At 42.5% G+C, this 27,117-nt stretch overlaps 1 protein-coding gene and 1 long non-coding RNA gene across 11 annotated transcripts in view; one reads left to right on the top strand and one right to left on the bottom strand.

The window, feature by feature from the left end:
- Positions 1–7,483, bottom strand: part of LOC141107818 (uncharacterized) — a 38,938-nt gene extending 31,455 nt beyond the window's left edge. The window contains exon 1 of the long non-coding RNA XR_012235968.1: positions 6,639–7,483. This is a non-coding gene — a long non-coding RNA (uncharacterized lncRNA). The remainder of the gene's footprint in view (positions 1–6,638) is intronic.
- LOC141107815 (3-galactosyl-N-acetylglucosaminide 4-alpha-L-fucosyltransferase FUT3-like) overlaps positions 1–23,528 on the top strand; it is a 131,839-nt gene extending 108,311 nt beyond the window's left edge. For 9 of the 10 annotated variants that reach the window (XM_073598814.1, XM_073598808.1, XM_073598806.1 and 6 more), the window contains one exon: positions 20,647–23,528. In XM_073598814.1, coding sequence (XP_073454915.1) covers positions 20,654–21,742 — 1,089 coding nt within the window. In that variant the 5' untranslated portion in view covers positions 20,647–20,653 and the 3' untranslated portion in view covers positions 21,743–23,528. Of the gene's footprint in view, positions 1–6,713; positions 7,443–20,646 lie in introns of those variants that run through there. The other variant, XM_073598810.1, reaches the window with a different exon arrangement.
- The last annotated feature ends 3,589 nt before the right edge of the window (positions 23,529–27,117 follow it).

Below are 27,117 nucleotides of genomic sequence, written 5' to 3'. Positions count from 1 at the left end.
TCCCTTTTTGTTCCTTGGCGGCATGCACAACGTGGTCCGGGTGGTGTTGGAGGCAGTTGTGAAGATGTGTGTGCACTTCTGGCCCCAGGAAGCAGGCTAAACGGTACGAGTAGGACGGAGCTACTCAGTCATGCGGCCGGTCCCGTGGAAGTCGCGCATGGGCCCACGTAGAGGGTTCTTTACTGTAATGCCCCGTACACACGGTCGGACTTTGTTCTGACATTCCGACAACAAAATCCTAGGATTTTTTTCCGACGGATGTTGGCTCAAACTTGTTTTGCATACACACGGTCACACAAAGTTGTCAGAAAATCCGATCGTTTTAAACGCGGTGACGTAAAACATGTACGTCGGGACTATAAACGGGGCAGTGGCCAATAGCTTTCATCTCTTTATTTATTCTGAGCATGTGTGGCACTTTGTCCATCGGATTTGTGTACACACGATCGGAATCCGTTGTCGGAAAATTTTATCTCCTGCTCTCCAACTTTGTGTGTCGGAAAATCCGATGGAAAATGTCCGATGGAGCCCACACACGGTCGGAATTTCCGACAACACGCTCCGATCGGACATTTTCCATCGGAAAATCCGACCGTGTGTATGGGGCATAAGAGCGGCAAGGATGTGGAATTCCCTTCCAAAGGCGTTGGTCTCAGCGGGGAGCATCGATAGTTTCAAGAAACTATTAGATAAGCACCTGAACCACCATAACATACAGAGATATACAAGGTAACACTGACATTACCGTACCAAGCATACCCACGTTACCAACCATTCAGTGTCCTCCACCCCTCTCTCTGCCAATCCCTCCACTGGCTTCCACTCACCCAACAAATAAAATTCAAAGTACTAACAATAATTTACAAAGCCATCCATAACTCTGCCCCCAGTTACATCACTAACCTAGTCCCAAAATACCAACCAAGCCGCTCTCTTCGGTCATCCCAAGATCTCCTACTCTCTATCTCCCTTGTCACCTCCTCCCATGCTCGCCTCCAGGATTTCTCCAGAGCTTCTCCAATCCTTTGGAACTCCCTACCCCAATCTGTCCGACTGTCCCCTAATCTATCCATCTTTAGGCGATCCCTGAAAACCCCTCTCTTCAAAGAAGCCTATCCTGCTTCTAACTAACTCCTGTTTTACTTCCTCCATCAGCTCATCCCCCACAGCTATTACCTTTTGTATCAATTGACCCTTCCTTTTTAGATTGTAAGCTCTAACGAGCAGGGCCCTCTGATTCCTCTTGTACCAAATTGTAATGTAACTGTAATGTCTGCCCTCATGTTGTAAAGCGCTGCGCAAACTGGTGGCGCTATATAAAATCTGTATAATAATAATAATAATGACATATAATCACACACATAGGTTTACTTTTTTCGACCTCACCTACTATATATGATACTTCGCACCATTTATCACAGAAATCACGTTTATGGCACCCAATCATGGGCTGATTTCTTACCCGAAAACCCCTTGGGATTTTCCTCACTCTGTAGTACTTGGATAAAGTCTGTCTATAAAATTCCAGATCAATTTGTCTCTTTCTTAATAGTTTAATGTCTCTGGATCGATTGGTTGCTATGTCAATACCAAAAGCCTTATCCGTATCTGGTGGGAAAAGAATTGCTTCAATTTCATCCTGGCTGTATGCACATCCTGGATTCCTGTCCCCTTGTGTAAACGGTATTTCATCTGTAGCCATCTGCTTATGGATGTAGTTCATAGATATATACAACAATCGGTGAACGATGATGTCCCAATGGGATCTGGGTGCATCGAAATACAAAACCCTATTGCTGGGCAGCCAGAAGGGGTTCAGTAGGGGAAACCAAATCTGAACCTCCAATGCAATACTCCCAACACTCACGTTCCTGCACAAACGGCTGTATCTTAGATTGGGTGCTGAAATGACCAACAGCTTGAACCGACTGCAGTCATGAGAAGGAAGTGTCACCAGCACACCAGGATGTCCAAAATTGGGTCCAAAACTTTAATCACATAGTATCAAAAAATAATATTTATATTTATTTTTATTTCAATTTTTGTTTTGGTTTTTGTTTCCTTCTTATAACTTGTATTTTTTTCTATTAGTTTTTCACATTCTTTTTTCTTTTTTCTCTTTTTCTTTTCATATTTTATTTAAATTTTCAGCTTTTTTTTCACTTTCCATATCTTCGAGGTACAGTGGCCATGACTCACTTTCACACTCGGTTTTCACTCTTTTTTTCTCATGGGACTGTATACAGAACAATTACATTTATAATTATAATAATTAATCAATAATAAACCAATACTACAATGGATTTGAATGGCCAGGGCCCTTTATTATTGGTATTATATTTTATTTACCAACTTATAACAATAATAAACATGTTCATTCTCTTTAAAACACAACACTCATTTATTTTACCGTAAACTATCACTATAACTCAGCCATGACAGCTCAAGTTAATACCAAGACATGTTCAATATTTCCATAACTGTCCCTTTTCTTGAGAAAAGGACCAAAGCACATAACAAGGGCCTCGACGATGGGAGGGAGGGTGGGATGCTTCTTCTTCTCAGCTGATCCGCTGCTGTCTGCTGTTCCTACGCAGTATTAATGTCTTATATAAGGGCTAGCTCGTGCCACCTTAACATGTGACTTGCCTTTTAGCCAATAATATTTTAACATTTTATTTAAAAACTTTACTAAATAACTGTAATTTTTTTTAACATTTAGTGTGCCCTGGCCCCATAGGTGGGCGGAGTAAATTCTTTTGCTCCTCCCTTTTCCATGGGACCGTATGCAGAACAATTACATTTATAATTATAATAATTAATCAATAATAAACCAATACTACAATGGATTTGAATGGCCGGGGCCCTTGTTATTGGTATTATATTTTATTTACCAACTTATAACAATAATAAACATGTCCATTCTCTTTAAAACACAACACTCGTTTATTTTACCATAAACTATCACTATAACTCAGCCATGACAGCTCGAGTTAATACCAAGACATGTTCAATATTTCCATAACTGTCCCATACACCAGGCTTATCAAAGATGAGCCTGGCACCCCACCCGCCCCACGGCCAATTCAATACAGTTTTGAATGCCTACATTAAAAACATCCAAAGCAATATCTGACAAGTGAACAGCGTCAGACCAATAAAAACCAACCAGACCTCCTTCCAGATCAATATGTCGGTAAGACAAGCCATGGACATAAGGCATAAATTTAGCCATGGCTCTGTTTATTTTTATTTACGATTTTTTTCACAATGTTTAAGTTCAGGGGTAAGCAGCCATGTCAAACTGTGAACAATTTCCGAAAATACAAGAATAGAATTAGGTAAAACGGAATGTAATTGAATAAAATCAAATTTTAATTGGGATATGATGTCTAAAGTATGGCGATTACCAATATCATTACCGGAATTATGAATTATGACAATTTGAGGAGGAGGCCAAGAGGCATACAATGAAGATAAAGTCTGGCACATACCACGCAAAGCATACCACCATAAATGAAAAGTGTCAAAAGGAAAACTTAAGTTAACACCATATGTTCTAACCATAGCTCTATGAAAAGCTCAATATATGAACAAATGTCCGACGATCCAGACGTTATAGAATTGACCTGAAATTAAACAGAAAAATTAGGGCGTATGTAAGAACGATAACAACTCGATCTCCACCTACCAATATCATCAGATAAACCCAATTTGGAAGCAGTAGTAGCAGCCCCAATCCGAAAGGAATGAGAAGTAATAGGTAGGTGACTCAAACCTAAATGAATCAAACATTCTTCAAAATTGAGCAAAATTGATAACGGGTGAGGGGTAGGCCAGAACAATGGATCAAAAGACAACCAGGACCAACCGAGGGGACTGGTAAATATTGATGAATTAATCAAATGGGACAAATTGAAGAAGAGTCGAGTCAACGTAACGTGACCCATTGTCCATGACCCAATTGATCCGTTTTGCTTCTTTTAGTCCTAATTTGTATAAAATTACTACCTAAAACGAAATCCGAAAAAGCAATACCAGAACAGCCCTTAACATTGTTAGGTAAAAGTTCAGAAATTCTAAAGGCTCCAAAGAAACATAAACAAAAGGCCAATTGAAACAGTAAAGATTCGTAATTGGAAAAACAGTCTGTTTTAGTGGAATTACAGAGTTTTTCTAAAATATCGACGGAAATAGGCAAATGAGAATCATGTGTCACAGATGATTTACGATAACCTTTCAAGACTTGTTTCACCGAGAAAAAACTCATACAAGATGGGAAACCCAGCAACATGCGAAAAAGGAAATACCAGCCAATTGTTTCAATATATGTGAATAAGAATAACCTTGAAGCATTAACTGTTCTAAAAAAGACAATATTAAATGTTCAGAAACAAGAGTTCTAGCCTGACCAATAGTATCCAGGTAAGCACACCAAGAATTCCACGCGGCGTTATACTCCACCTACGTGGAAGGGGCTAATGAATTACTGATGGCCAAACCAACTTTCAAGAAACCAGATCCCACACCCAAGAAGGTCATCGCACTCCATACGCGTCCGCATCCGGAACCAACATTCGGAAACGTTCCAACTGTAGACGGACAAAGAATCAGCGGCAGAATTATCACTTCCAGGAACATATTTAGCTTTCAACCAAATGTTTAATTCCAAGCATTTTAAAACTAAATGATGTAGAACGGCCAAGACTTGTAAATATCTAGACGACAGACAATTAACAGCATATGCAACAGCCTTATTATCAGAATATAACAGTATTGTTCAAATTGCGAAATAAGAACCCCAAATTTCAAGGGAAATCAGAACAGGAAATATTTCCAAAAGGGTAATATTAGCCGTCAAACCACTGTCAATCCAGGAATGGGGCCATTCACCTGCTGACCAATGACCTTGCCAATAAGCGCCATAACCGATGGAGCCAGCAGCATCTGTAAATAGATCAAGAGCCACTGAAGTACAAAAGGGTTCTTGCCAAAAAGGAGAACCATTAAAAGAGGACAAAAATCATTTCCAAACTAATAAATCAGCACGCAAAGAAGCAGTAATCCTAATAAAATGATAAGGAGACTTAATGCCTGGAATGGACCGATATAATCATTTAGAAAACACCCTGCCCATAGGAATGACTCTGGAAGCGAAGGCCAATAAACCCAACAAGGATTGCAACATTCGCAAAACCACTTTCTGTCTAGAGAGAACAAAATCAACCAGAAAAGAAGCTTTGCAATCTTCTGCTGAGGTAAGCGAAATTGCATCAAGTCCTTATCTATAGTTACACCCAAAAATTCCAAACAAGTAGTTGGAAGGACAGATTTTTCATGTGCAAGTGGTACACCAAAAAGCGAACAAATACATTGAAATACTGTAAAAAGATACATACATTCCTCAGAATCAGTAGGACCCATAAAAGAAAATCGTCCAAAAAATGTAATAAATTGGTCGAACCAGATTGATAAGAGACCACCCATTCTAGAAATGATGAAAACATTTAAAAATAACGACAAGATAGTGAGCAGCCCATGGGAAGGCATTTGTCAAAATAATATGCGTCATTAAAATAAAAACCCAATGAGTTAAACGCTGTGGGATGAATGGGTAAAAGTCTAAAAGCAGACTTAATATCTGCTTTAGCTAATAATGCTTTATGACCCAATCTCCTAATTTTTAGCAAGGCGTCATCAAAAGAAGAATAAGAGACACTGCATAGTGTTGCATCAATGTCATTATTCAGGGAAGATCCAAAGGGATAGGAAGATGATGTATCATCCTGAACGAATTTGGTTCTTTTTTAGGACTAATACCCAAAGGGGAAATTCTAAAATTGGCAAACGGGGGAGAAAGAAAAGGGCCAGCAACTCTACCATCTTCTATTTCTTTTGAAATTTTTTTTAGCAACTATAGGAATATGTCGATCAACCGAAGGTAAGTTTTTTGTGATCGAACAACCAAAACCTTGATAACTGGGTAATGGGAAGCCATCCTTAAAACCTTTAAACAGCATGACTGCCATCTGCTGATTTGGCCATAGTTGAAGCCACGGAACCAATGCTTCATCATAATAGAACTACGCAAGGCCATTAAAGTTCTTAAGTGCTTCTAAAATGATGTCGACATGCTGAAAAAGACTGCAGCATAGCTCTGGACATTTTTCACCTAAAACACTTGCATATATGTAGAAAGCATGAAGCCAATTCGAAAAATTTCGAGGATTAGACTTAGATTTATCATCCGCAAATTTTTCCAAATCTTTCTTATCAAAACGGTTATCTTTAGATGAAGGAATTAAAGACATAACGTCAACATAGTCGCCATTTTGTATGTTTTACTGCAGCAGGCAAATGAAATCCAAGTGGCAACAACTCACAAGGTAACACTTCTTTAAAAGTACTTTCAGGGACAGAAGTAGAAACAGGTATAATAGGAGGAACAGATAATAAGGTAGGCATAGCAAGGGAAGAAGCAGATGAAATAGTTTCTACATTAGCATTATCATGTAACCAAACACATGCTACACCAGAGTCAGTATTAGATACAGGAGATACAGTTTTGTTTAAGTGTTCAATAAAGGAACCAAAATTACAAGAAATATCACAAAACATTTGATAGTTTTGCAACTCACCATTATTTGGCATAGATGGTACATTCACAGAAAGTAAAGGGTTAATATTCTGCGAGCCCGCAGCAACATCAACGACGTCAGCAGTATTGCGAGAAGCCTTTGACGGAGCAGCTGAAAAGGACGCTGTAGCTTGAACAGGGGGAGAAGTCTGAAAACAATCTGAATGAATAGTTAATTGTTCAGGAATGACAGATGTGGATAAGTCATTAGCAATTGCAGCTTTCTGTGAACTGAAGGGGTTAGAGATGCGAGAGAATCGTGACTTTTTTGCAGAGGAGGATAGATGCTTACCCTGATGTTTGCGGGGAGGAGAAGGAGAGTCAATGCAACATGCTTTCCGAATTCTTCCTCTAGAGGAGACATCTGGGAGAGATAGTGAGGAGACAGGACGAGAGGAAGAATGCTGTGTGAATGACAAGAATTTGTCTTAGTGTATGAGACAGCAGGCAGATTGGAAGAAGAGCTGTCCAGGTGCTGAACGGGTACAGGAGATATAGCTGTGTCATCTGCGCATGTGCGAGAACCAAAATGTTGTTCCCTTTGCTTCCCCAATGCTGACACGTCAAAGGGAGGAGAAAACATCACAGACGAACTGGAAGCAGATAGACTGTCACGGATGTGGAGATGGCTAGCAGAAGAGGCAGAGAAAACAGGAATGGAAAACGGAGGAGGAATGTGAGATGGCGGAGCAGGGGGGGGGCGACCTAAAGATCCGGAGGGGTTAAGGACAAGCAGAGCTTCATCCATTCATCCCCGTCAGGCACGCCGGCTCTCTCCAGTAATTGACGCAGCAGAGTCTCCATGGTGAGTGACGATGCTTCTTCTTCTCAGCTGATCCAACGCTGTCTGCTGCTCCTACGCAGTATTAATTCCTTATATAAGGGCTAGCTCATGCCACCTTAACATATGACTTGCCTTTTAGCCAATAATATTTTAACATTTTATTTAAAAACTTTATTAAATAACTGTCAGTTTTTTTAACAGTAGTCTGCCCCGGGCCGAAGATGGGTGGAGCAAATACTCCTCCCTTTTCCTTCTTCTTTTCACTTAGGCCCAGTGTGCTCCCTGTCTAATTGCAGACCACCGCCGTCTGCACTGACGTATTGATCCCCTAGGGATCGCTTCTTTTTATTTTTTTTATACTATGTGATTAAAGTTTTGGACCCAATTTTGGAGATCCTGGTGTGCTGGTGACACTTCCTTCTCATGACTGCAGTCGGTTCTAGCAGTTGGTCATTTCAGCACCCAATCTAAGATACAGCCATTTGTGCCGGAATGTGTGCATTGGGAGTATTGCATTGGAGAAGTACAGTTAAATCACACTTAATAATAATAAAAAAGGTAAAAAGAGTAAACATAGTCAAAATATAGCCAGAGTTCAGGAACCGGAACGGATAGTCAGACAATCCAAAATGTCAGGGAGACAGAGAACAGCATAGTAGAACAGCAAGCAGGATCTGGAGCCAGAAGGAATGCCAGCCAAGCAAATCTTTAACAGGAACACAGAAGAGCGTCTCTAGAGATGTGACCAAGGTGAAGGCAGAGATCATCTGGACTGGACGGCTTAAGTAGGCAGGACTGACGAGCAGGATCATCAACAGGTAAGTCACTGTGGAGAGATAGGAGCTGGCAATTAGCCGACAGCTGAGTGGCCAGCTCAGAGAAGGAAGGGCTGGGTCCAGCCCTGACAAACAGTTTGCCACATGTATGAACAACTAGAGCGACAGTTCAGGCAAGTATCGGGGTAGCAGATGAAAGCATGTTACAGACAGTTATTGGGGTAAATATGGAATGTGCAGTGAAGGTTTGTGATGATCAGTTAAGAAGCTGATGAAGACAGCTGCTGCACTTACCAAAAGTAGTAAAGTAGTAATTACCAAAAGTAGTAAGTAGTAATGCTATAAAAGAACATTGAGGAGTCGTACTAAGGACGATCAAGTGTGAGTACTGTGTTCAGGAGAGTGCTGGAGGGAAACTAACACAGATACTGTGGGGAACAAACTGACAGATATTCAAACTGCACTGTCAGCAGCCCTGTGGATATATTTGTTTCATCAATTAGGTTTAAACTAGTCATACACGTAAAGTGGGCTGAACAAGAGAAAAAGATTCCACCATCCACACTAAATATGCAATTATTACAAATAATAAAATACATGGTCCATTAAAGATTGAAAGTTGGACACTGATGATGGAGAGAAGCAAACCTCCTATTGCCTTTTACCTTGTGTATTGAGAATGCCATGGTGGTGTTCAAGAGATGATTAGGGATGGGCCGAACACCCCCCGGTTCAGTTTGCACCAGAACACCTTGAACAGGCAAAAAGTTCTGGCAAACGTGCAAATGCTATTAAAGTCTATGGGACACGAACATGAAAAATCAAAAGTCCTAATTTTAAAGGCTTATATGCAAGTTATTATATATGGTAAACGTTCCGCGCTACCCCCAACTGCGATAAACCAATGTGAAATTTAAATTGGTGAAAATCTATTTTAAAGTGCATAAAGAACACACAAAATCGCAAATATATGAAACATAAATAATCCTGAGTGCTGCAACTATAAAACCTTGAACATGAGGTTTTGTACAGTATAAAGAAAAAAGTTCAGTGCGCTACTCAAATTAAAACCAAATAACAATGTGAATATAAAGAAATGAAAAAATTATAGTTCATATGGAAAATGATGGTATCATAAACCGGAGGTGTGATTCCTCTTTAAATCTTCAGTAAATCTTCTATGGATCTTCTAAGACAGTGCAGAAATAGGAAAAGGGGGCTGCTTACCAGATTTGATGGATCCCCACCACAGAGATCATGCGAGCCTGAACAAAGTTGGACACTGATGATGGAGAGAAGCAAACCTCTTATCTTCGTTTGCCTTGTGTATTGAGAATGCCATGGTGGTGTTCATGATATGATTAGGGATGGGCCGAAGACCCCTTGAGAAGCAAACCTCTTGGTTCAGTTTGCACCAGAAAACCTCGAACAGGCAAAAAGTTCTGACGAACGTGCAAATGCTATTAAAGTCTATGGGACACAAACATGAAAATTCAAAAGTCCTCATTTTAAAGGCTTATATGCAAGTTATTGCCATAAAAAGTGTATGAGGACCCGGGTACTGCCCTGGGGGACATGTATCATTGCAAAAAAAGTTTTTAAAACATTGTTTTTTTCAGGAGAAGCGGTTTTAATGATGCTTAAAGTGACACAATAAAAATTAATTATTCCTTTAAATATCATGCCTAGGGGGTCCCCTTAGTCTGCCTGTAAAGTGGCGCATATGTGCGATGTGTAGAACATGCCGAAGCACTAATGACATTTCTAAAGGAAAAAATGTCATTTAAACTTGTTTGCGGCTGTAATGTATTGGCAGCTCCTGGCAATATAGATTAAAAAAAAAAAATTAAAAACGGCGTAGAATCCCCCCACGCCAAAAAAAATTAAAAAATTGGTCCCCCCCAAAATCCACACATCCCCCCCCCCCCTCATAAACCATACCAGGCCACAAGCCCTCAAAATCCCACTGCAAAGCACCTTGTCCCCATGTTAATGGGGACAAGGGCCTCTTCCCGACAACCCTGACCGGCGGTTGTCAGGGTCTGTGGGAGGGGGGCTTATCGGAATCTGGAAGCCTCCTTTAACAAGGGGGCCCCCAGATCCCACCCATCCATGTGAATGAGTATCGGGTACATCATACCCCTACCCATTCACCAAAAAAAGCATCAAAATGTAAAAACCACAAGAGACAGCTTTTGACAATTCCTTTATTTAAAAAAGTGTCCCGCAATGTAAATCCACCGATTCACGCGCGCCCGACGGACCCAAAAGTAAAAAACGAAAAAACTCCGCCTCCATCGGCAGCCTTCCAGCGACTGCTATGTCTAGGCTTTGACAGCTCTTTTATAGGCAAGGGCGGGATCACCAACTGATGGAACAGGATGACCCCGCCCCCCTCTGACGTCGCATGATGTCAGAAGGGGGAAGGATCACTCGGTTACGTCACTGAGTGGCCCCCCCATTGCCTATATAACAGCTGTCAAAGCGAAGAGACAGAAGTTGCCGAGAGACCTCCCATGGAGTCAGAACTTCTTAATTTTTTTCTATTTTTCAGGTCCGGCAGCATGATTGAAGATGGATGTACATCACAAGACACTTTTTGTTTACTTTTTTACTAAAGGAATTGTCAAAAACTGTCTTGTGTGGTTTTTACTTTTTTGACACTTCTTTTGGTGATTGGTAGGGGTACAATGTACCCGATACCCATTCACATAGGGGGAGCTGGAATCTGGGGGGCCCCCTTGTTAAAGGGGTCTTCCAGATTCCGATAAGCCCCCCACTCGCAGACCCCGACAACCACTGGCCAGGGTTGTTGGGAAGAGGCACTACTCATGTATGCGTTCGCTTCTGCACGCAAGCTCGTGGGATGGGGCGCGTTTAAACATTTTTTTAATTTTACCTTTTATTTTTCATTTTTACACTGTTCTTTAAAAAAAAAAAAAAAATGGGTCACTTTTTTTTCTATTACAAGGAATGTAAACATCCCTTGTAATAGAAAAAAGCATTACAGGACCTCTTAAATATGAGATCTGAGGTCAAAAAGACCTCAGATCTCATATTTACTCTAAAATGCAATGAAAAAAAAATGTCATTTGAAAAAAAATGTTGCTTTAAGAGCTATTGGTGGAAGCGACATTTTGATGTCGCTTCCGCCCTGCAATGGTATGGAGACGGGTAGGGGCCATCTTCCCCTCTCTCATCTCCATACCTAACGGACACAATCCGCCGCAGAGACCACTTTTATCTGAAAGCGGACCGCCCGATGAAGAAGAAGGTACCAGGTTTATGGTAGCTAGCTGGTGCCATAACAACGATTTCCCTCTTCAAAGAGCTGCTGTATAATGACAGCGGGCGATCCAGAAGTGGTTAAATGTACCACTGTGGCTTAAAGTGTTTGTAAAGACAGAAGGTTTTTTATGAAAAAGACCTTCTGTGCAGCAGACCCCCCCCCCCTAATACTTACTTGAGCCCCATCTCTATTCAGCCATGTGCACGAGTGCCTCAGCCATCCAGGATGGCTGAGACACTACAGTAGCGCCATTAGCTTCTGCTGCTGTTAATCAAAGTCAGTTAACCAATCAGGAGAGAGAAGGGGGAGGGCCAAACCACTGCTCCATGTCTGAATGGACACGTTGCTGCTCGGGTGCCCCCATAGCAAGCTGCTTGCTGTGGGGTCACTTGACAGGAGGGAGGGGCCAGGAACACCGAAGAGGAACCCAAGAAGTGGAGGATCCAGGCTGCTCTGTGCAAAACCATTACACAGAGCAGGTAAGTATAACATGTTTATTATTTTTAAAGAAAAAAAACAAGACTTTAGTATCACTTTAATATTGATATGATCCAGAAACGATCAGAGAAAACTAATTTGAATCGACCAGATGGCTTAAACCAATGAGTCTTCAAAAGCTAAATTTAATTATTTCTAGGTATTTGTTTCTGATACCAATGAAATGGCACAAAGGAAATGTGGTACCTATATTTAAAAAGATTTTTACCCAATAACTACACACCTGTAAGTTTAGCTTGTAATGCAGAAAATATATATGGCAAATTGGTAAAGGATCATATACAAGAACCTAGACAAGGGTCCAAATAAAGTATAATACATAAGTCAAAGGGGTTTATTTACTAAAGGCTAATAGACTGTGCACTTTGCAAAGTGCACTTGCGCCAAAGCTCAGTGAATAAGCAGAAGCTCTGCTGAATACCATCATCCAACCATATGCAAGCAAAAATGCTGTTTTTTTATTATTTCTTGTATGTGATTGGGTATTCTTTGCAAAGTGAACTTTCATCTCACTCACTAAGCTCTGGAGCAATTACATCTAAATGTAGTGAACTTTCCAGCAAGGTGTATTCACAGGTACTCTCTCTGCTTAAAGTGGTTGTACAACCTAAACAGTTTTTACCTTAATGTATTACTTGCATTAAGGTAAAACATTTTTAGGTTTCAGCATCCCCCCTTTACTTACCTGAGCCCTCATTTGATCCAGTGCCGTGCATGTCTGCACCTCTTCTCTCCCCTCATTTCCGGGTCTTGCTGCCTTTGCTGGCCAACTGGGAGCCATTGGCTTCCAGTGTGGTCAATCAAAGCCTGTGACGAGGGAATGGGGGGGGGGGCGCTGTCTGTGTCAATGGACACAGCAGCGGGGCCTGGCCACTTCCCATGGGTACACTGGATAGAGGGGAGTAGCCAGGAGCTCCAACTGGGGACCCGAAAATAGGAGGTTCGCAGCCACTCTGTGCAATTTCATTGCACAGAGCAGATAAGTATAGACATGTTTGTTTTATATACCAGTATATATATTTTTATTTTTTTTATTTACTGTACCTTTACAATCACTTTAAGGTGTCAGGACCTGGTTCATCTGCTGGTGGCACTGTGGTTCTCTGGGCTGAAAGCTGTAGTTCCATTGACTAGTGGGTGTCTCTCAGCAGCCAGCAGGTTCTTGCAATCAGTTCCACCTGGCCCCAGCTGCTGGGAGGATACTTAAGTCCCACCTCTACTATTGCAACTTGCTTCAGTGTTTTGATTGCCTTGCTTGCTGCCAAAGCCATGCTGCTCTTAACCACTTGCCGACCGCCGCATGTACATATACTACGGCAGAATGGCACGGACAGGCAAATGGGCCTACAGGTACGTTCCTTTAAATTTGCTGCGATGTGGTCACGTGCGCACCGCCGACCGCGAGTTCCATGAGTGTGATCGCGGGTCCAACGGACTCGATGTCTGCAGGGATACCCGTGATCGTCTCACGGCTCTAATGACTAATGTCTAATGACACGGATCTAATCTGCCTAATGACACTGACACTGATCACAGCTCCCTGTAATCGGGAGCGGTGATCATTGTCGTGTCACACATAGCCCATCCCCCCCACAGTTAGAACACATCCCTAGGACACACTTAACCCCTGCAGTGCCCCCTCCTGGTTAACCCCTTCACTGCCAGTCACATTTACACAGTAATCAATGCATTTTTAATTGCACTGATCGCTGCATAAATGTTAATGGTCCCAAAATAGCGCCAAAAGTGTTCGATCTGTCTGCCATAATGTTGCAGTCATGATAAAAATTGCTGATCGCCGCCATTACTAGTAAATAAAAAAAATTTTAATAAAAATGCCATAAAACTATCCCCTATTTTGTAGACACTATAACTTTTGCGCAAACCAATCAATAAATGCTTATTGCAATTTTTGTACCAAAAATATGTAGAAGAATACGTATCGGCCTAAACAGAGGGGAAAAAATGTTTTTTTATATATTTTTTGGGGATATTTATTATAGCAAAAAGTGAAAAATACTGCTTTTTTTTCAAAATTTCGCTCTTTTCTTGTTTATAGCGCAAAAAATAGAAACCGCAGAGGTGATCAAATACCACCAAAAGAAAGCTCTATTTGTGGGGAAAAAAGGACGTCAATTTTGTTTGGGAGCCACGTCGCACAACCTCGCAATTGTCAGTTAAAGCGACGCAGTGCCGAATCGCAAAAAGTGCTCTGGTCTTTGGCCAGCTAAATGGTCCGGGGCTTAAGTGGTTAAGCTATCCCTGCATTCTGTTCCTTTACTGCTGCTCTCCTTGTGCCTGTACCCAGTCTTAAATTAACTCTTTTTGCTTGCATTGCTCCTGTTACCCTTGCTTCCCATATTGTATATATTTGTACACATTGTATGTAGTTAGTTTTCTAGGTTTTTGTTAATTAGGCATTTTTGCTTGTGGGTCACCTGTTTATGTAGCCAGGAACAGGCTAATGTTGCCTGAATATGCAGGAAACACTCTGCAATATTGCTATATTGTGGCTGTTTTCTCCTACTGCCCAACCTGGACTCTATGTAATCACATCCTGCAGTCAGGGTGAATGAGAACTAAGAATGAAGCAAATAAACTTGGGACATGTAGTCCAAAGGTCCAAGTTCTATATTCGGTCAGACTGTTATGGACTACAAATCCCAGATAGCTGGGAAAGTAGAACATAATGCTGGGGGTATAAAATGCCTTTGTGAGGACAGAATCACTCTTTTGGGACCACGGCCTAGTTCTGCAAGCAGTGACTTGGTACCAGACAGTGCTGGGGCCGAGTTGTGGCCTGTGCAACAGGGAGAAAGAGAGTCACTGCAAGCAGGAACGGGAGCATCCACTGCCAGCCACTTCAGGTCATTCGGCTGCAGCTAAGAGGCCGCTCTCATCACATCCATGCCAGACTCGGCAGAGGCCTGCTGCAGAACCCTCACACCACTCTTCAATACCGAAGGTCGCTGGGATTGGTGAGCGGGCACTTGTCCAACCTCATATAACAAAGAACACTGCATGCAGACACCATTGTCTTGTTTCCCTGACTAAACCTGTAGGACTTTGTGCTACACTTACTCTTTGCTAAGCAGCGACAGGGTTCCTCCTGCTTGCCAGAATTCCAGCATACTGTGCATCACCCTGCTTGCCAGGACACCTTAAACATTCTTTAATCCACCCTGCTTGTCAGAACACCTCAAGTGCACCACCAAACAGCTAGCTGAAGATGCAAGGCCTTCCTTTCTTCTGAGAGACTTCATCATATCCCTCCCCCCCACCCCACAAGGGACTAAATCCATTGATGCCATGAAGGACCACACTGTCACCCAGGAATCTATTACTAAATGAGTGGGTCTGAAGACTTTTTTTTGTTTTTTTATGGTTCTTTGGGACTGTGGTGTTGGGGAATAGAAGTGGTATGACATGAATCTGGTCATTCCTCTGCTCTCCTCCTGCCTGAACCCATAAGGCTCATTTCAAGCAGAGTTTGTTGGTTTAATATACCGTATGTGCTTATTTTACATTTCCTTCAATTTTTTATTCTTTTGGCTGTTTCTGCTGTCAGGGTTATTTGTCACAGCAAATCTTTAGCCGTTGTCACTTGTAAGTTACTGAGTTTCTCCATTGTTAAAAATCTTTCAGCAAGATAGGATTCAAATGCCTTACTTGTCTAAGTGTGTTTCTAATTGCTTTTTGTTACAACAAGGCTGTCAGAACCCACAGTGTTAGTGGTGTCTGGGGACTTGCAAGGTCAGGGTAACCATTGGGGAACAAATCTTTCAAGCAGCCCTCATGGGGGTGGCGCTGCATTTGGGGACTTGTCCAGGATACCCTTCATGGGATGTTCAAGCCAGGGAATGGAGGGAATGGACATGGTCCCTGCCACCAAATGGGGCAGAGAGCACGGGGGCCAACTGGAGTAGACTACAGTGGTGAGAGTGCCCAGAGTGGGATGGGCTGAAAGAGAGATACATCAGCTGGTGAGGAAGGCTGTGCCAGAACAAGAGGCTTTCCTTGTGGATATGAAAACTGTGCCTGATGAAGATTGCACTTACGCTCTGAATGGCAGGAGAGTATACTGGCCAGGTTTCAGAAAAGTGTTGTGAGTTTGGGCAAGGGGCTAAAGGCACAAGTCAAACCCCTACTGCCAGCAGGAGGCCCAGATGAAGAATGTTTGGGTCAGTGAGCCCAGCTTCAGAAGAAGATTAGTTGAGAGCCTAATAAAGAACAGTACCATTTCGCCCCATCAAGGGTACAGAAAGCTGCAATTCTTCTTGAGACGCATACCCACCCCAGAGGGAGAAGAAGGGTTCGAGAGCTGGATGGACCAAGCTCTACAAGCAGTGGAAGAGTGCAGCGTGCCTGAAGTGAAGAGACAGAGACAGAGGATAAGTGAAAGTCTCCGGAGGCCCACAGCAGATGTTATATGAAGTCTGAGGAGGGGAAAGCCAGACTGCGTGGCAATGGATTACATTGTGCAGTTTATGGAAGAAATTACCTGATCTGATGTATAAGTTCAACCACACCCACCAATGTAAGGGGGAAAGACTGTCCGACTATGTTGTCATAATGGACTGGATTCTACATCAGCTAATTCTGAAGAAGTGAATTGATCCCCGGCTGACAAAACCAGGCTTGAACTAATTCTGCAGGGCGCTAGGCCCAACCATCCCATTGTCCTGCAGCTATTGCTAAAAGGGACGCAAGTGGTCCCAACTTATCCGGAGCTTATGAAGCTGGTTGGAGAGTTAAAGGCTTTAATGGATGGGAAAAACCAAGAGTCCGAGAAGGTGGCAGCTCAACCAGTTCAAGTAGAGAATTGTGTTTGGGAGGTGGACGGTGATGAGAAATCGGAAATGGGGGAATGCTTTGGGTCTGTCACCAGAGAACAGTCTGTCACCATAACAGGCATTGCTGCGAGTGATAGAGGCTCAAGCTAAGGTACAGATGAGCCAGACTGAGGCACTCGTGCACATCGCTGGATAGAGATGGGGCTCAGGTAAGTATTAGGGAGGGGGGGGCTGCTGCACAGAAGGTCTTTTTGATAAAAAACCTTCTTTCCTTACAAACACTTTAAGCCACAGTGGTACATTTAACCACTTCCGGACTGCCTGCCATCATTATACGGCGGCTCTTTGAAGAGGGACATCGTTGTTATGGCACCAGCTAGCTACCGTAACCCCAGTACCTTCTTCTTCAGCGGGCGGTCCGCTTTCAGATAAAAGTGGTCTCTGCGGCGGATCCGCCGCAAGATCACTTTATCGGCGGCGGGAGAGGCCCACCTTCCGCCGCTCTCCGGTGCCCTCTGCCACTTGCTGGAGCCGCCAGCAGGAGGCGATTGTGTCCGCTCCCCTGTTAGGTATGGAGATGAGTGAGGGGAAGATGGAACATTTTTTTTTTCAAATGACATTTAATCTTATTTTTTCATTGCATTTTAGAGTAAATATGAGATCTGAGGTCTTTTTGACCCCAGATCTCATATTTAAGAGGTCCTGTCATGCTTTTTTCTATTACAAGGGATGTTTACATTCATCCCACCGAGCTCGTGTGCAGAAGCGAACGCATACGTGAGTAATGCCCACATATGAAAAATGTGAAAAATGCCTCATCTGATGTCCCAGTGTGAAAGCTCCAGTGCTTTCACACTGGGGCGGTGTGCTTACAGGACGTTAAAAAAAGTCCTGCAAACAGCATCTTTGGGGCGGTTTACGAGTAGTGTATACACAGCTCCTCCACCGCCCCGCCCATTGGAATGCATGGGCAGGGGTGCCGAAGCGCCTGCAAAGCACTCCAGCAGCGGTGCTACACGGGCGCTTTTAACTCCTTTTTAACTTCTTCTAGGGGGTTAAAAGCACCAAAGCACCAAAGGGCCGCTATAACAGCGGTAAAGCGCCGCTAAAACTGGTAGAGCTTTACCGCTACCACCCCCACCGCCCCAGTGTAAAAGAGCTCATAATAAATTTACTTCATTATACATTGTTTGGTCCCAGTTTCCTTGTGTAGCTATATGTATCTGGTCATCTCCTGTGTTGACTCCTGACATAAGGTGACAACTATGAACTGTAATGGTGGGGTCTGTTATTGGTGGCTTGTGATGGAGAGGAGTTTGTGATGGGGGGGGCTTTGTGATGGGGGGGTCTGTGATGGGGTGGATCTGTTATGGGGGGCTTTGTGATAGGGGGTACCTGATATGGGGGCTTTTTAATGGGGGGGATCTTTGATGAGAGGGGGATCTGTGATGGAAAGGAGTCTGTGATGGGGAGGGGGGGGTTCTGTGATGAGGAGGGTCTGTGATGGGGAGGGGGTTCTGTGATGGGGGAGATCTGTGATGAGGAGGGGTTCTGTGATGAGGGGAGTCTGTGAAATACTAATAAGTTTATGTTGATTAAAATTGTTCTTTATTTTAAATATTGTATATTTTTTTCCCTGTTTTTATGGACTACAAATAAGATGTGTGCATAGGAATTTTTTCATATTTTCTTAAACTGTAAACCGGCCCCCCTACAGTCTGAGGGACCATGAACTGGCCCCCGTTTCAAAAGTTTAAGGACCCCTGATCTAGTATATCTTAGTGAGCTCATGAAGGAAAAGCTGGCCATACACTAGAAGATTTTCGAATTAACATTTTTATGAAAATTGGAAAGACAATTTTAAGTACATACATGTCTGTTGTTTAAAAATACATAAAAATTGTGTTTGTAACATTCAATTTGATAAGGAATGACCTTTTTCCAATGAAAAAACACATTAACTGTTAAAAATTTGTTTGAGAAAAATTTTCCATCCTGCTCCTTCAAATTTTCTTGCTACTGAGGTTGAAAACGAACATCGATTGATTGCATTATAGTAGCACATGCTCTGAATCGGTTGCTTCCTAAACAGTTCCCACAATTTTTTTTAGCTCGCTGATTTCATGGAAGGATGTTTTTAATCATAAGTGACAGAATAATCATGTGATTTTTTGATTTTTTTTTTACATACAAAATTTGATTTAGAACTTTGCAGAACACAATGACAGCGTGAACATTTTTCTCAGGAAATGCCCTTATAGCCATTATAGCCATTACATGGCCATATAGCCCCATTAAAATATACAAAATATATTTTAATGGCAGTAAAACCTTTATTGGGATGCTTGAAACTATAAATAACAGCAAGATAACAATATACCGCATTGCTATAAATCACACTTTGTGGTCAATTCACTAACAATTATTGCATGCAATTTTTGTGTTTTTTTATCACATGTGATAAAAAAAGAGCCAATTCCTTAATGAAAAATATCAAATTTGTGGTAAATACTGTAAATTCAGTAAATATCTGAGATAATTCCCACAAAAAAAATGTAAATTATTGGTCAAAGTCAATTAACTTTAAAAAAAAATCATTATTTATCTCATGGAGTAGGCCAGAACCGTGTTTCTCAACCTTTTTCCATTCACGGTACCCTTGAAAAGTATTTTTAATCTCTAGGAACCCCAATCTAAGGCTGTGTGCTGGGGAACACTGTCCTGATCAAATTCAGTGGAGCAGTGGGAGCTTGGTCTGATCTGAATGCCTTTCCCAACCAGAATTCTGTGCTAGCATGGGAAGATGACAGGTACTCTTTTTGGAAGCATTAGGGCCTAAGTAGACCCCCAGTGTTTCCCCTGCCCTCCAATGCTGCTAATCAAGCACAGATTGTGCATATTTAGCTGCTTTCCTGGCTGTACCAGCAAGGGGATTACAGTTTTGAAACCAGAAGTAAAAAATTATTGTCGCTTCTGGGTTCATTAGTTACAGAGGAAATCGGGGAATGGTTATTCCTCAGTCTTCTCTGTGCTTTGCTATCCTGGTTGTTTACTGTGGTCCTGGGCTTCCCAGAGAAACAGGGGAGCCTGGGAATAACTGCAGGCAGCAGTGGGGGGGAAGGACTTCTCATTACAGCAAAAGTGATCAATTGGCTGTAGAGCCACCCAGATTACTTTTACTGAATGGCTTATAACTGGCCGTAAAGAAGGATACAACTGACTGCAGCTGCGCCCATTGGCTTGTTATAACCATTTGAATCCAGGATGTTTTTATACATCCCATGCAGCAAGCATCCCAGGCAGCAAGTAGTTAATTGTAGTTATTAATTTGTATAGCAAAATATTCTTCTGTATCACTGTAGAAAGTGGTGAGGTACACAAGTTATAATAATAATATTAAAACATATTGAAATAATTAAAGCAGTAGGAATAAGACCCATGCCCAAATGCGCTTGCAGTCTAAAATGAAAGAAAGGTGATCTGCCAGCAATGCCCGTAGAAAAAGAACAAAAATCATGTTCTGGGTTAAAGATTTAGAGAATCAAAATTACATGTCAATATATGGATTCTGAGGTTATGTTTTAGAGCTCATGGGGCTGGTTAATAATATATAACATTTGGAATAGAGTTCCAGAGAAAGGGCATTGAGAAACAAAAGGCTTAAAAAAAGGGCCAAAACATTCATTTTTTTAAAAAGGGGCAATTTTTATGATACATAATAATTTAGCAAGATAAATGTCATTCAACTTGAGTTTACATCCACTTTAACATACTTGTTGTAAAATAGTAGATCTAGCAGTTTTCTTTGTTTAAAAATAATAATGGTACAAACTTGAAAGGTAATGTGTTGCTTTTTAATTTCTCCACAGATGAAAGATGATTTCGGCATCAATCAATCAGCAACACATAATCCTGTTTCTCATATTGATCATTTTTTTTCTCTTTTCGTTCATCTGCTACCGGTCAGACTTTGTTCCTTATAATTCAGAATGTCCAGAAATGATACATAAGCAAGACAAGGAGGTCCAGAACAAGACATCAGTGAAACCAAATCCAACGCCAACACCAAAAGACACTATTGTTCTGGTTTGGAACTGGCCATGGGGGCAGCAGTTTGCGTTAGACAAGTGTACAGAATTTGGTTTTCCTGGATGCAAGCTTTCAACAGACAGGAGTCTATATGGTATTGCCGATGCCGTTGTTATACATCACGCAGATGTATGGGATAAAAATGCATTACCTCAACAGCCAAGACCTTCTTTCCAGCGTTGGGTGTGGCTTAACTTAGAACCTCCACTGATTATTAGAAACTTGGAGATGATGGACAACTTGTTCAATGCAACTATGACATTCCGTCAGGATTCGGATATTTATATCCCATATGGCCAAATAGAAACAACGAAAGAGCCTCAAAACTTCTCCATTCCCAAGAAGTCCAAGCTGGTATCTTGGGTGGTCAGCAAGTGGTATCCTGGTGTTCGTCGCATTGCTTATTACAATGAGCTGAATAAACATGTTCCAATAGATGTTTATGGAGCAAAGCACATGCCACTGAGCAATAAAGATTTCCACCCAACAATATCTCAGTACAAATTTTATTTGTCTTTTGAGAATTCCATATATAGAGACTATATCACTGAGAAGCTTTGGTCAAATGCCTTTGGTTCTTGGGCTGTTCCAGTTGTATTAGGAACGTCCCGTAAGAACTATGAGCAGTTTGTCCCGGGAGATGCCTTCATTCATGTTGATGATTTTGCAAGTCCAAAGGAGCTGGCTGATTATCTTCTTCAGTTGGACAAAGATGATGTGAAGTACCAAAAGTATTTCAAATGGAGATCCCGATATTATGTAAAGATAGGTGATGGATGGCCATATCACTACTGTAAAGCATGTGCAGTCATAAAGCAGAGTCCAAAATATCAGGTCGTTCATGAAATAGCTAAGTGGTTTCTGAAGGATGTATAGCTCTGACAGTTGGAGATTAAATCCTAACTCCAGCTAGTTTTGGATAGAGTGGGGTGAAATGTCTGTCAGGTTTAATTTCAGTCTGGAACACTACTGGGGGGAGTTGCCTTACTTCCTGTGCCTGTGACCCCATGCAATAATAACATTTTCCAAAAATGTAACCCTTCCTCACACTATTAAAATTATGTTCCTTTCTGTTTTCTCTATCTGCATTGGAGAGATTTGCTATCACTACCTGTCCTGAGAGAAAGTGGGACTCTCCCCACTAAGGACACAAACAAAAGTAAAAAACCTGGCAGAGGTTCTAACCGTTCATCTCTTCATACAAAATGAAATAAGCAGGTTTGTTTTATTGTTGCACTTGAAATATTATTTGATACTGTAAATAATTATTTTCTACTGTATGTAGAGTAAATTATTTAGTTCAAGCTATGAAACATTATTGCCAACACAACACTCCCAAAAAGAAATTACCCCTTGGTAAATGTTCAACTTACATGCAGCTTTGGATCTCTACTCAGGCTATCTTGGTCCTATTCAACAGGTTTCCACAAAGCATGCAGACTGGAAGAAAGTCCATCCCAACTCAGAGTACTCTGTAAGCCAGCGGTCACCAAACTATAGCCCTGGGGCTGGATGCGGCCCTCTGCTTGCATTTATCCGGCCCTTGGGGCACCATTCCATTCCACTGACACAAATAATGGGGCATAATTCCTGTCACTGACACCAACAATGGGGCACTATTCCTACCACTGACACCATCCAAAGGACAAATTCCTCCCACTCACACCAATGGTGGGCACAATTCCTTCCATTGACCCCAATAATGAGGCACAATTCCTTCCAGTGATACCAATGACAGGCCACTATTCCTCCTACTGACACCCACAGTGGGGCACAATTCCACCAACAAAAGGGCACAATTCCTCCCACTGACATCAACGATGGGGTAGAATTCTTTCCATTGACACCAACGATGGAGCACTATTCATTCAACAGACACCAACAATGGAGCACTAGTCCCCCCCCCACTGACACCAAAGATAGGGCACTGTTTAATCCTACTGGACCTCTCCAATTAGATCCTATCTCTTTCAAAAATATATTAGGACTATTGCGGTACCAAGGGGATATAGACAGAAGTATTAAAAAGTTATTTAGTTTATTCAAAAATAGGATAAAAAGTCCCACAAGGGATACAGTGTGAACAATAACATAATAACACAATCATACATTTAATTGTTACAGCAATATTGACAGTCAGGTTATGTAAATAATGCCTACACAGACACATAAAGGCAGGTTATGTGGTACTTGCAGACGTGACCTCTACAGTTTCGCGGTCAAAGGCCGCTTCTTTAGGAGGCGTCTTTTAGTACATATTCTACAAAATAGCAAAAATAAAAATATCAACATTGAGATACATGGAAAGAGGAAGCACATATACATGGAAAATACAAGATTAATATTGGAGAAGGTAATCGTTATTAAATGTTGCACTCACCAATCTACACCCACAAAGGGTTTAGAGCGACACTGTGAGACGCCCATAAAGGGCGTTCCCCCGGGGGCGGGCCAGGGGGGCACTTAGGATGGTACTATTGTGGAAAAAAAATAGAAAATGAAATGTAAATTGTAATAAACTGGGGTTCTAATGGGTGAAAGGACCACCCGAGTGTGTCAGGTCGCGGTAAAAAGTGGTGGACGAAGGGAAAGAAGGAGGGAGAGGAAAGGGGAGGAAAAAAGAAAAAGAAGGAAAAAATGAGGGAGAAAAACACACGGGGACGAAGAGGGATAAGGGCTGGGGGGAAGGGAGGGGAAAAGGGGGAGAGGGGAGGAGGGGGGAAGGGGAGAAAAGGAAGGGGGGGAGGGAAAAGGAGGGGAGGGGCGGGGGGAAGGAAGGGGGAAAGGAAGAAGGGGAAAGAAAAGGGAGGGAAGGGTGGAGGGGGGGAGGAAAGGGGGAGGGGAGAAAAAGACCAAGGGAAAAGAGGAGAGGAGGAATCGACCTGGGGGGAGGGGCCAAAGGTCACCTGACCAGAATAGTATAAATAGAGATGCTTGGAAGAGCGGGGGTTTGTATCAAAAGGATATACCCAACATTGCTGTAAAGTTAAAAACCTATATAGAACTTGATGGCTATCCACACCCAGGATATATGAAAGGTAGAGCGACAATAACCATAGGGATTTAAGTTGTGTCAGCACTTCTACCATAAAAAGAAATGCTTACAGGCAGGGGAGAAAGGGGGGTATAGTGCCTGATAATGTCATAACATCCCCCCCCCCCCAAAAAGGCAAAAACAGGTAATAGCTACTTACAAATTTCAGCCGGCGTAGATAGAACACTGGGTGTGTGCCTTTCTTTGGCAGTCAGATAAATCTGCTGCCTTAAATGCCCCCAACACGGAAGTTTAATGGCGCTGAAGACATCAGCTGCCATCTCTTCCGGGTCCTATCCCTCTCTGTTGCGCAATTGTGAGGAACCTTCTGCGCAAGCGCACAGCTCCACAGTGATTGACGCAACGGCGTAATTCATGGCTAACTCTGTTGATTTATTTGAATATATAGCCTTGCACTCGCTCCCTCTCCAGAGTGACGTGAGGAGTTAATTCTCCCCCATACGGCGGGCTTGCTATCCTCCAGCAGTGGGCGGGGCTCCACGGAGCCCAGCTGCTGCTTCTCCTTGATTGACGCCGTTGTGTCAATCACTATGGAGCTGTGCGCTTGCGTGGAAGGTTCCTCACGCTTGCGCAACAGAGGGGGATAGGACCCGGAAGAGACGGCAGCTGATGTCTTCAGCGCTGTTAAACTTCCGGGTTGGGGGCATTTAAGGCAGCAGATTTATCTGACTGCCAAAGAAAGGCACACAACCAGTGGTCTATCTACGCCGGCTGAAATTTGTAAGTAGCTATTACCTGTTTTTGCCTTTTTGGGGGGGGGGGGGTGTTATGACATTATCAGGCACTATATCCCCTTTCTCCCCTGCCTGTAAGCATTTCTTTTAATGGTAGAAGTGCTGACACAACTTAAATCCATTTATTTATCCCTAGGGACCTCCTGTGGTATCGCTGTCTGGTCCCTATGGTTATTGTCGCTCTACCTTTCATATATCCTGGGTGTGGATAGCCATCAAGTTCTATATCGGTTTTTAACTTTACAGCAACGGTGGGTATATCCTTTTGATACAAACCCCCGCTCTTCCAAGCATCTCTATTTATACTATTCTGGTCAGGTGACGGGTCTCTCCCCTTCCTTTGGCCCCTCACCCCAGGTCGATTCCTCCTCTCCTCTTTTCCCTTGGTCTTTTTCTCTCCCCCCCCCTCCACCCCTCCACTCCTCCACCCTTCCCTCCCTTTTCTTTCCCCTTCTTCCTTTCCCCCTTCCTTTTTTACCCCCCCTCCTTTTCTCCCCCCCCCTTCCTTTTCTCCCCTTCCCCCCTCCTCCCCTCTCCCCCTTTTCCCCTCCCTTCCCCTCAGCCCTTATCCCTCTTCCTCCCCATGTGTTTTTCTCCCTCATTTTTTTCTTCTTTTTCTTTTTTCCTCCCCTTTCCCCTCCCTCCTTCTTTCCCTTCGTCCACCACTTTTCACCGCGACCTGACACACTCGGGTGGTCCTTTCACCCATTAGAACCCCAGTTTATTACAATTTACATTTCATTTTCTATTTTTTTTCCACAATAGTACCATCCTAAGTGCCCCCCTGGCCCGCCCCCGGGGGAACGCCCTTTATGGGCGTCTCACAGTGTCGCTCTAAACCCTTTGTGGGTGTAGGTTGGTGAGTGCAACATTTAATAACGATTACCTTCTCCAATATTAATCTTGTATTTTCCATGTGTATGTGCTTCCTCTTTCCATGTATCGCAATGTTGATATTTTTATTTTTGCTATTTTGTAGAATATGTACTAAAAGATGCCTCCTGAAGAAGCGGCCTTTGACCGCGAAACTGTAGAGGTCACGTCTGCAAGTACCACATAACCTGCCTTTATGTGTCTGTGTAGGCATTATTTACATAACCTTACTGTCAATATTGCTGTAACAATTAAATGTATGATTGTGTTATTATGTTATTGTTCACACTTTATCCCTTGTGGGACTTTTTATCCTATTTTTGAATAAACTAAATAACTTTTTAATACTTCTGTCTATATCCCCTTGGTACCGCAATAGTCCTAATATATTTTTGAAAGAGATAGGATCTAATTGGAGAGGTCCTTGCTGCCCGCTCTTTCAACCCAACATTGCCTTATTCATTTCAAGGATGATGGTATCGGTCAATGATATAATACCTCACTTTTCTAACCTTGTGGCAAACTTTTGAACAGTTTAATCCTACTGGACGCCAGGACATTTTCTACTCCCACAGGTCACAGTCCAGCCCTCCTAGTCTTAAAGACAGTAAACTGGCCACTTGTTTAGAAAGTTTGGAGACCCCTGCTGTAAACGCATAGAAAACCTTCCAGTAAACGCACAACGTGTCAGTTGTAAAAAAATAGTAGCAGCCTCAGCTCGCTCCATCTACGCTATGGCCCCAATGTGTTTTTTCCCTGCCCCCGGAGCTTAATCAATTATTAAGCCCTGGGGTGGGGCGAAATGCATGGGGATTGCCTAGACAGAGCAAGCTGAGGCTACTACCATTTGTTTGACACATGACTTGGCATGGTGTGCGGTTACTAGAAAGTTTTATTTCTTGGGTAAATGTTATTTACATGTCAGGAAAGTTAGTGAATGGCCATCAGTCTTTGAGGCAATGCATGAGCTTTTGCTGATTCAGATCATCCAATCAAGGACAGTTCTGTTAAGGCCTATTGGTATTCATCAGCAGATAACTTGTAGCAGTATATGAAGAGGGAACACCACCTATACCTTGGGGTCTTCAGTGTCAGTAAGAGGCTGTGTGTGAAGAGGTAGAGGGAGTCACAGGTGCATTATGGATATTTATAAATGGACTTTTGGATTTTTTCACTCACGATGTTAATACTTTGCACACCTTGAATGTGGTACATTTTTGGATATTTATGAATGTATTTGTGAGAACTTTTTTACTTATGGTGTTAATACTTTGCATACATTATTATGAATCACTATATCATGCATCTGTATAGGTGTTTTACTGTTTTATTCTCAGTGCAACAGGTTTAGATGATATTATTTGCACCATTTGCATTTTTTATATCTGAGTGCGGCTGTGGTATTTAGGACACATTTATGGTATATGTTTTAGCACATAGCACAGTTTTTTCTATTATACTCAGCGGCGGCTGTTTTTTTGTTTTTTTGAGGGGGGGACAGCAAACAACCCGCACGGTTGGTCAATCGGCGGCACTCCCCCCCCCATCTAGGTTGCGGGCCCCTACGGGCAGCGGGCAGCAGCCGGGTT

Source organism: Aquarana catesbeiana, linkage group LG09, assembly GCF_042186555.1.
Source record: "Aquarana catesbeiana isolate 2022-GZ linkage group LG09, ASM4218655v1, whole genome shotgun sequence".
Taxonomy (NCBI): Eukaryota; Metazoa; Chordata; class Amphibia; order Anura; family Ranidae; genus Aquarana; species Aquarana catesbeiana.
The sequence above is the reverse complement of the archived record's forward strand: the minus strand, read 5'-3'. Positions and strand labels throughout refer to the sequence as shown.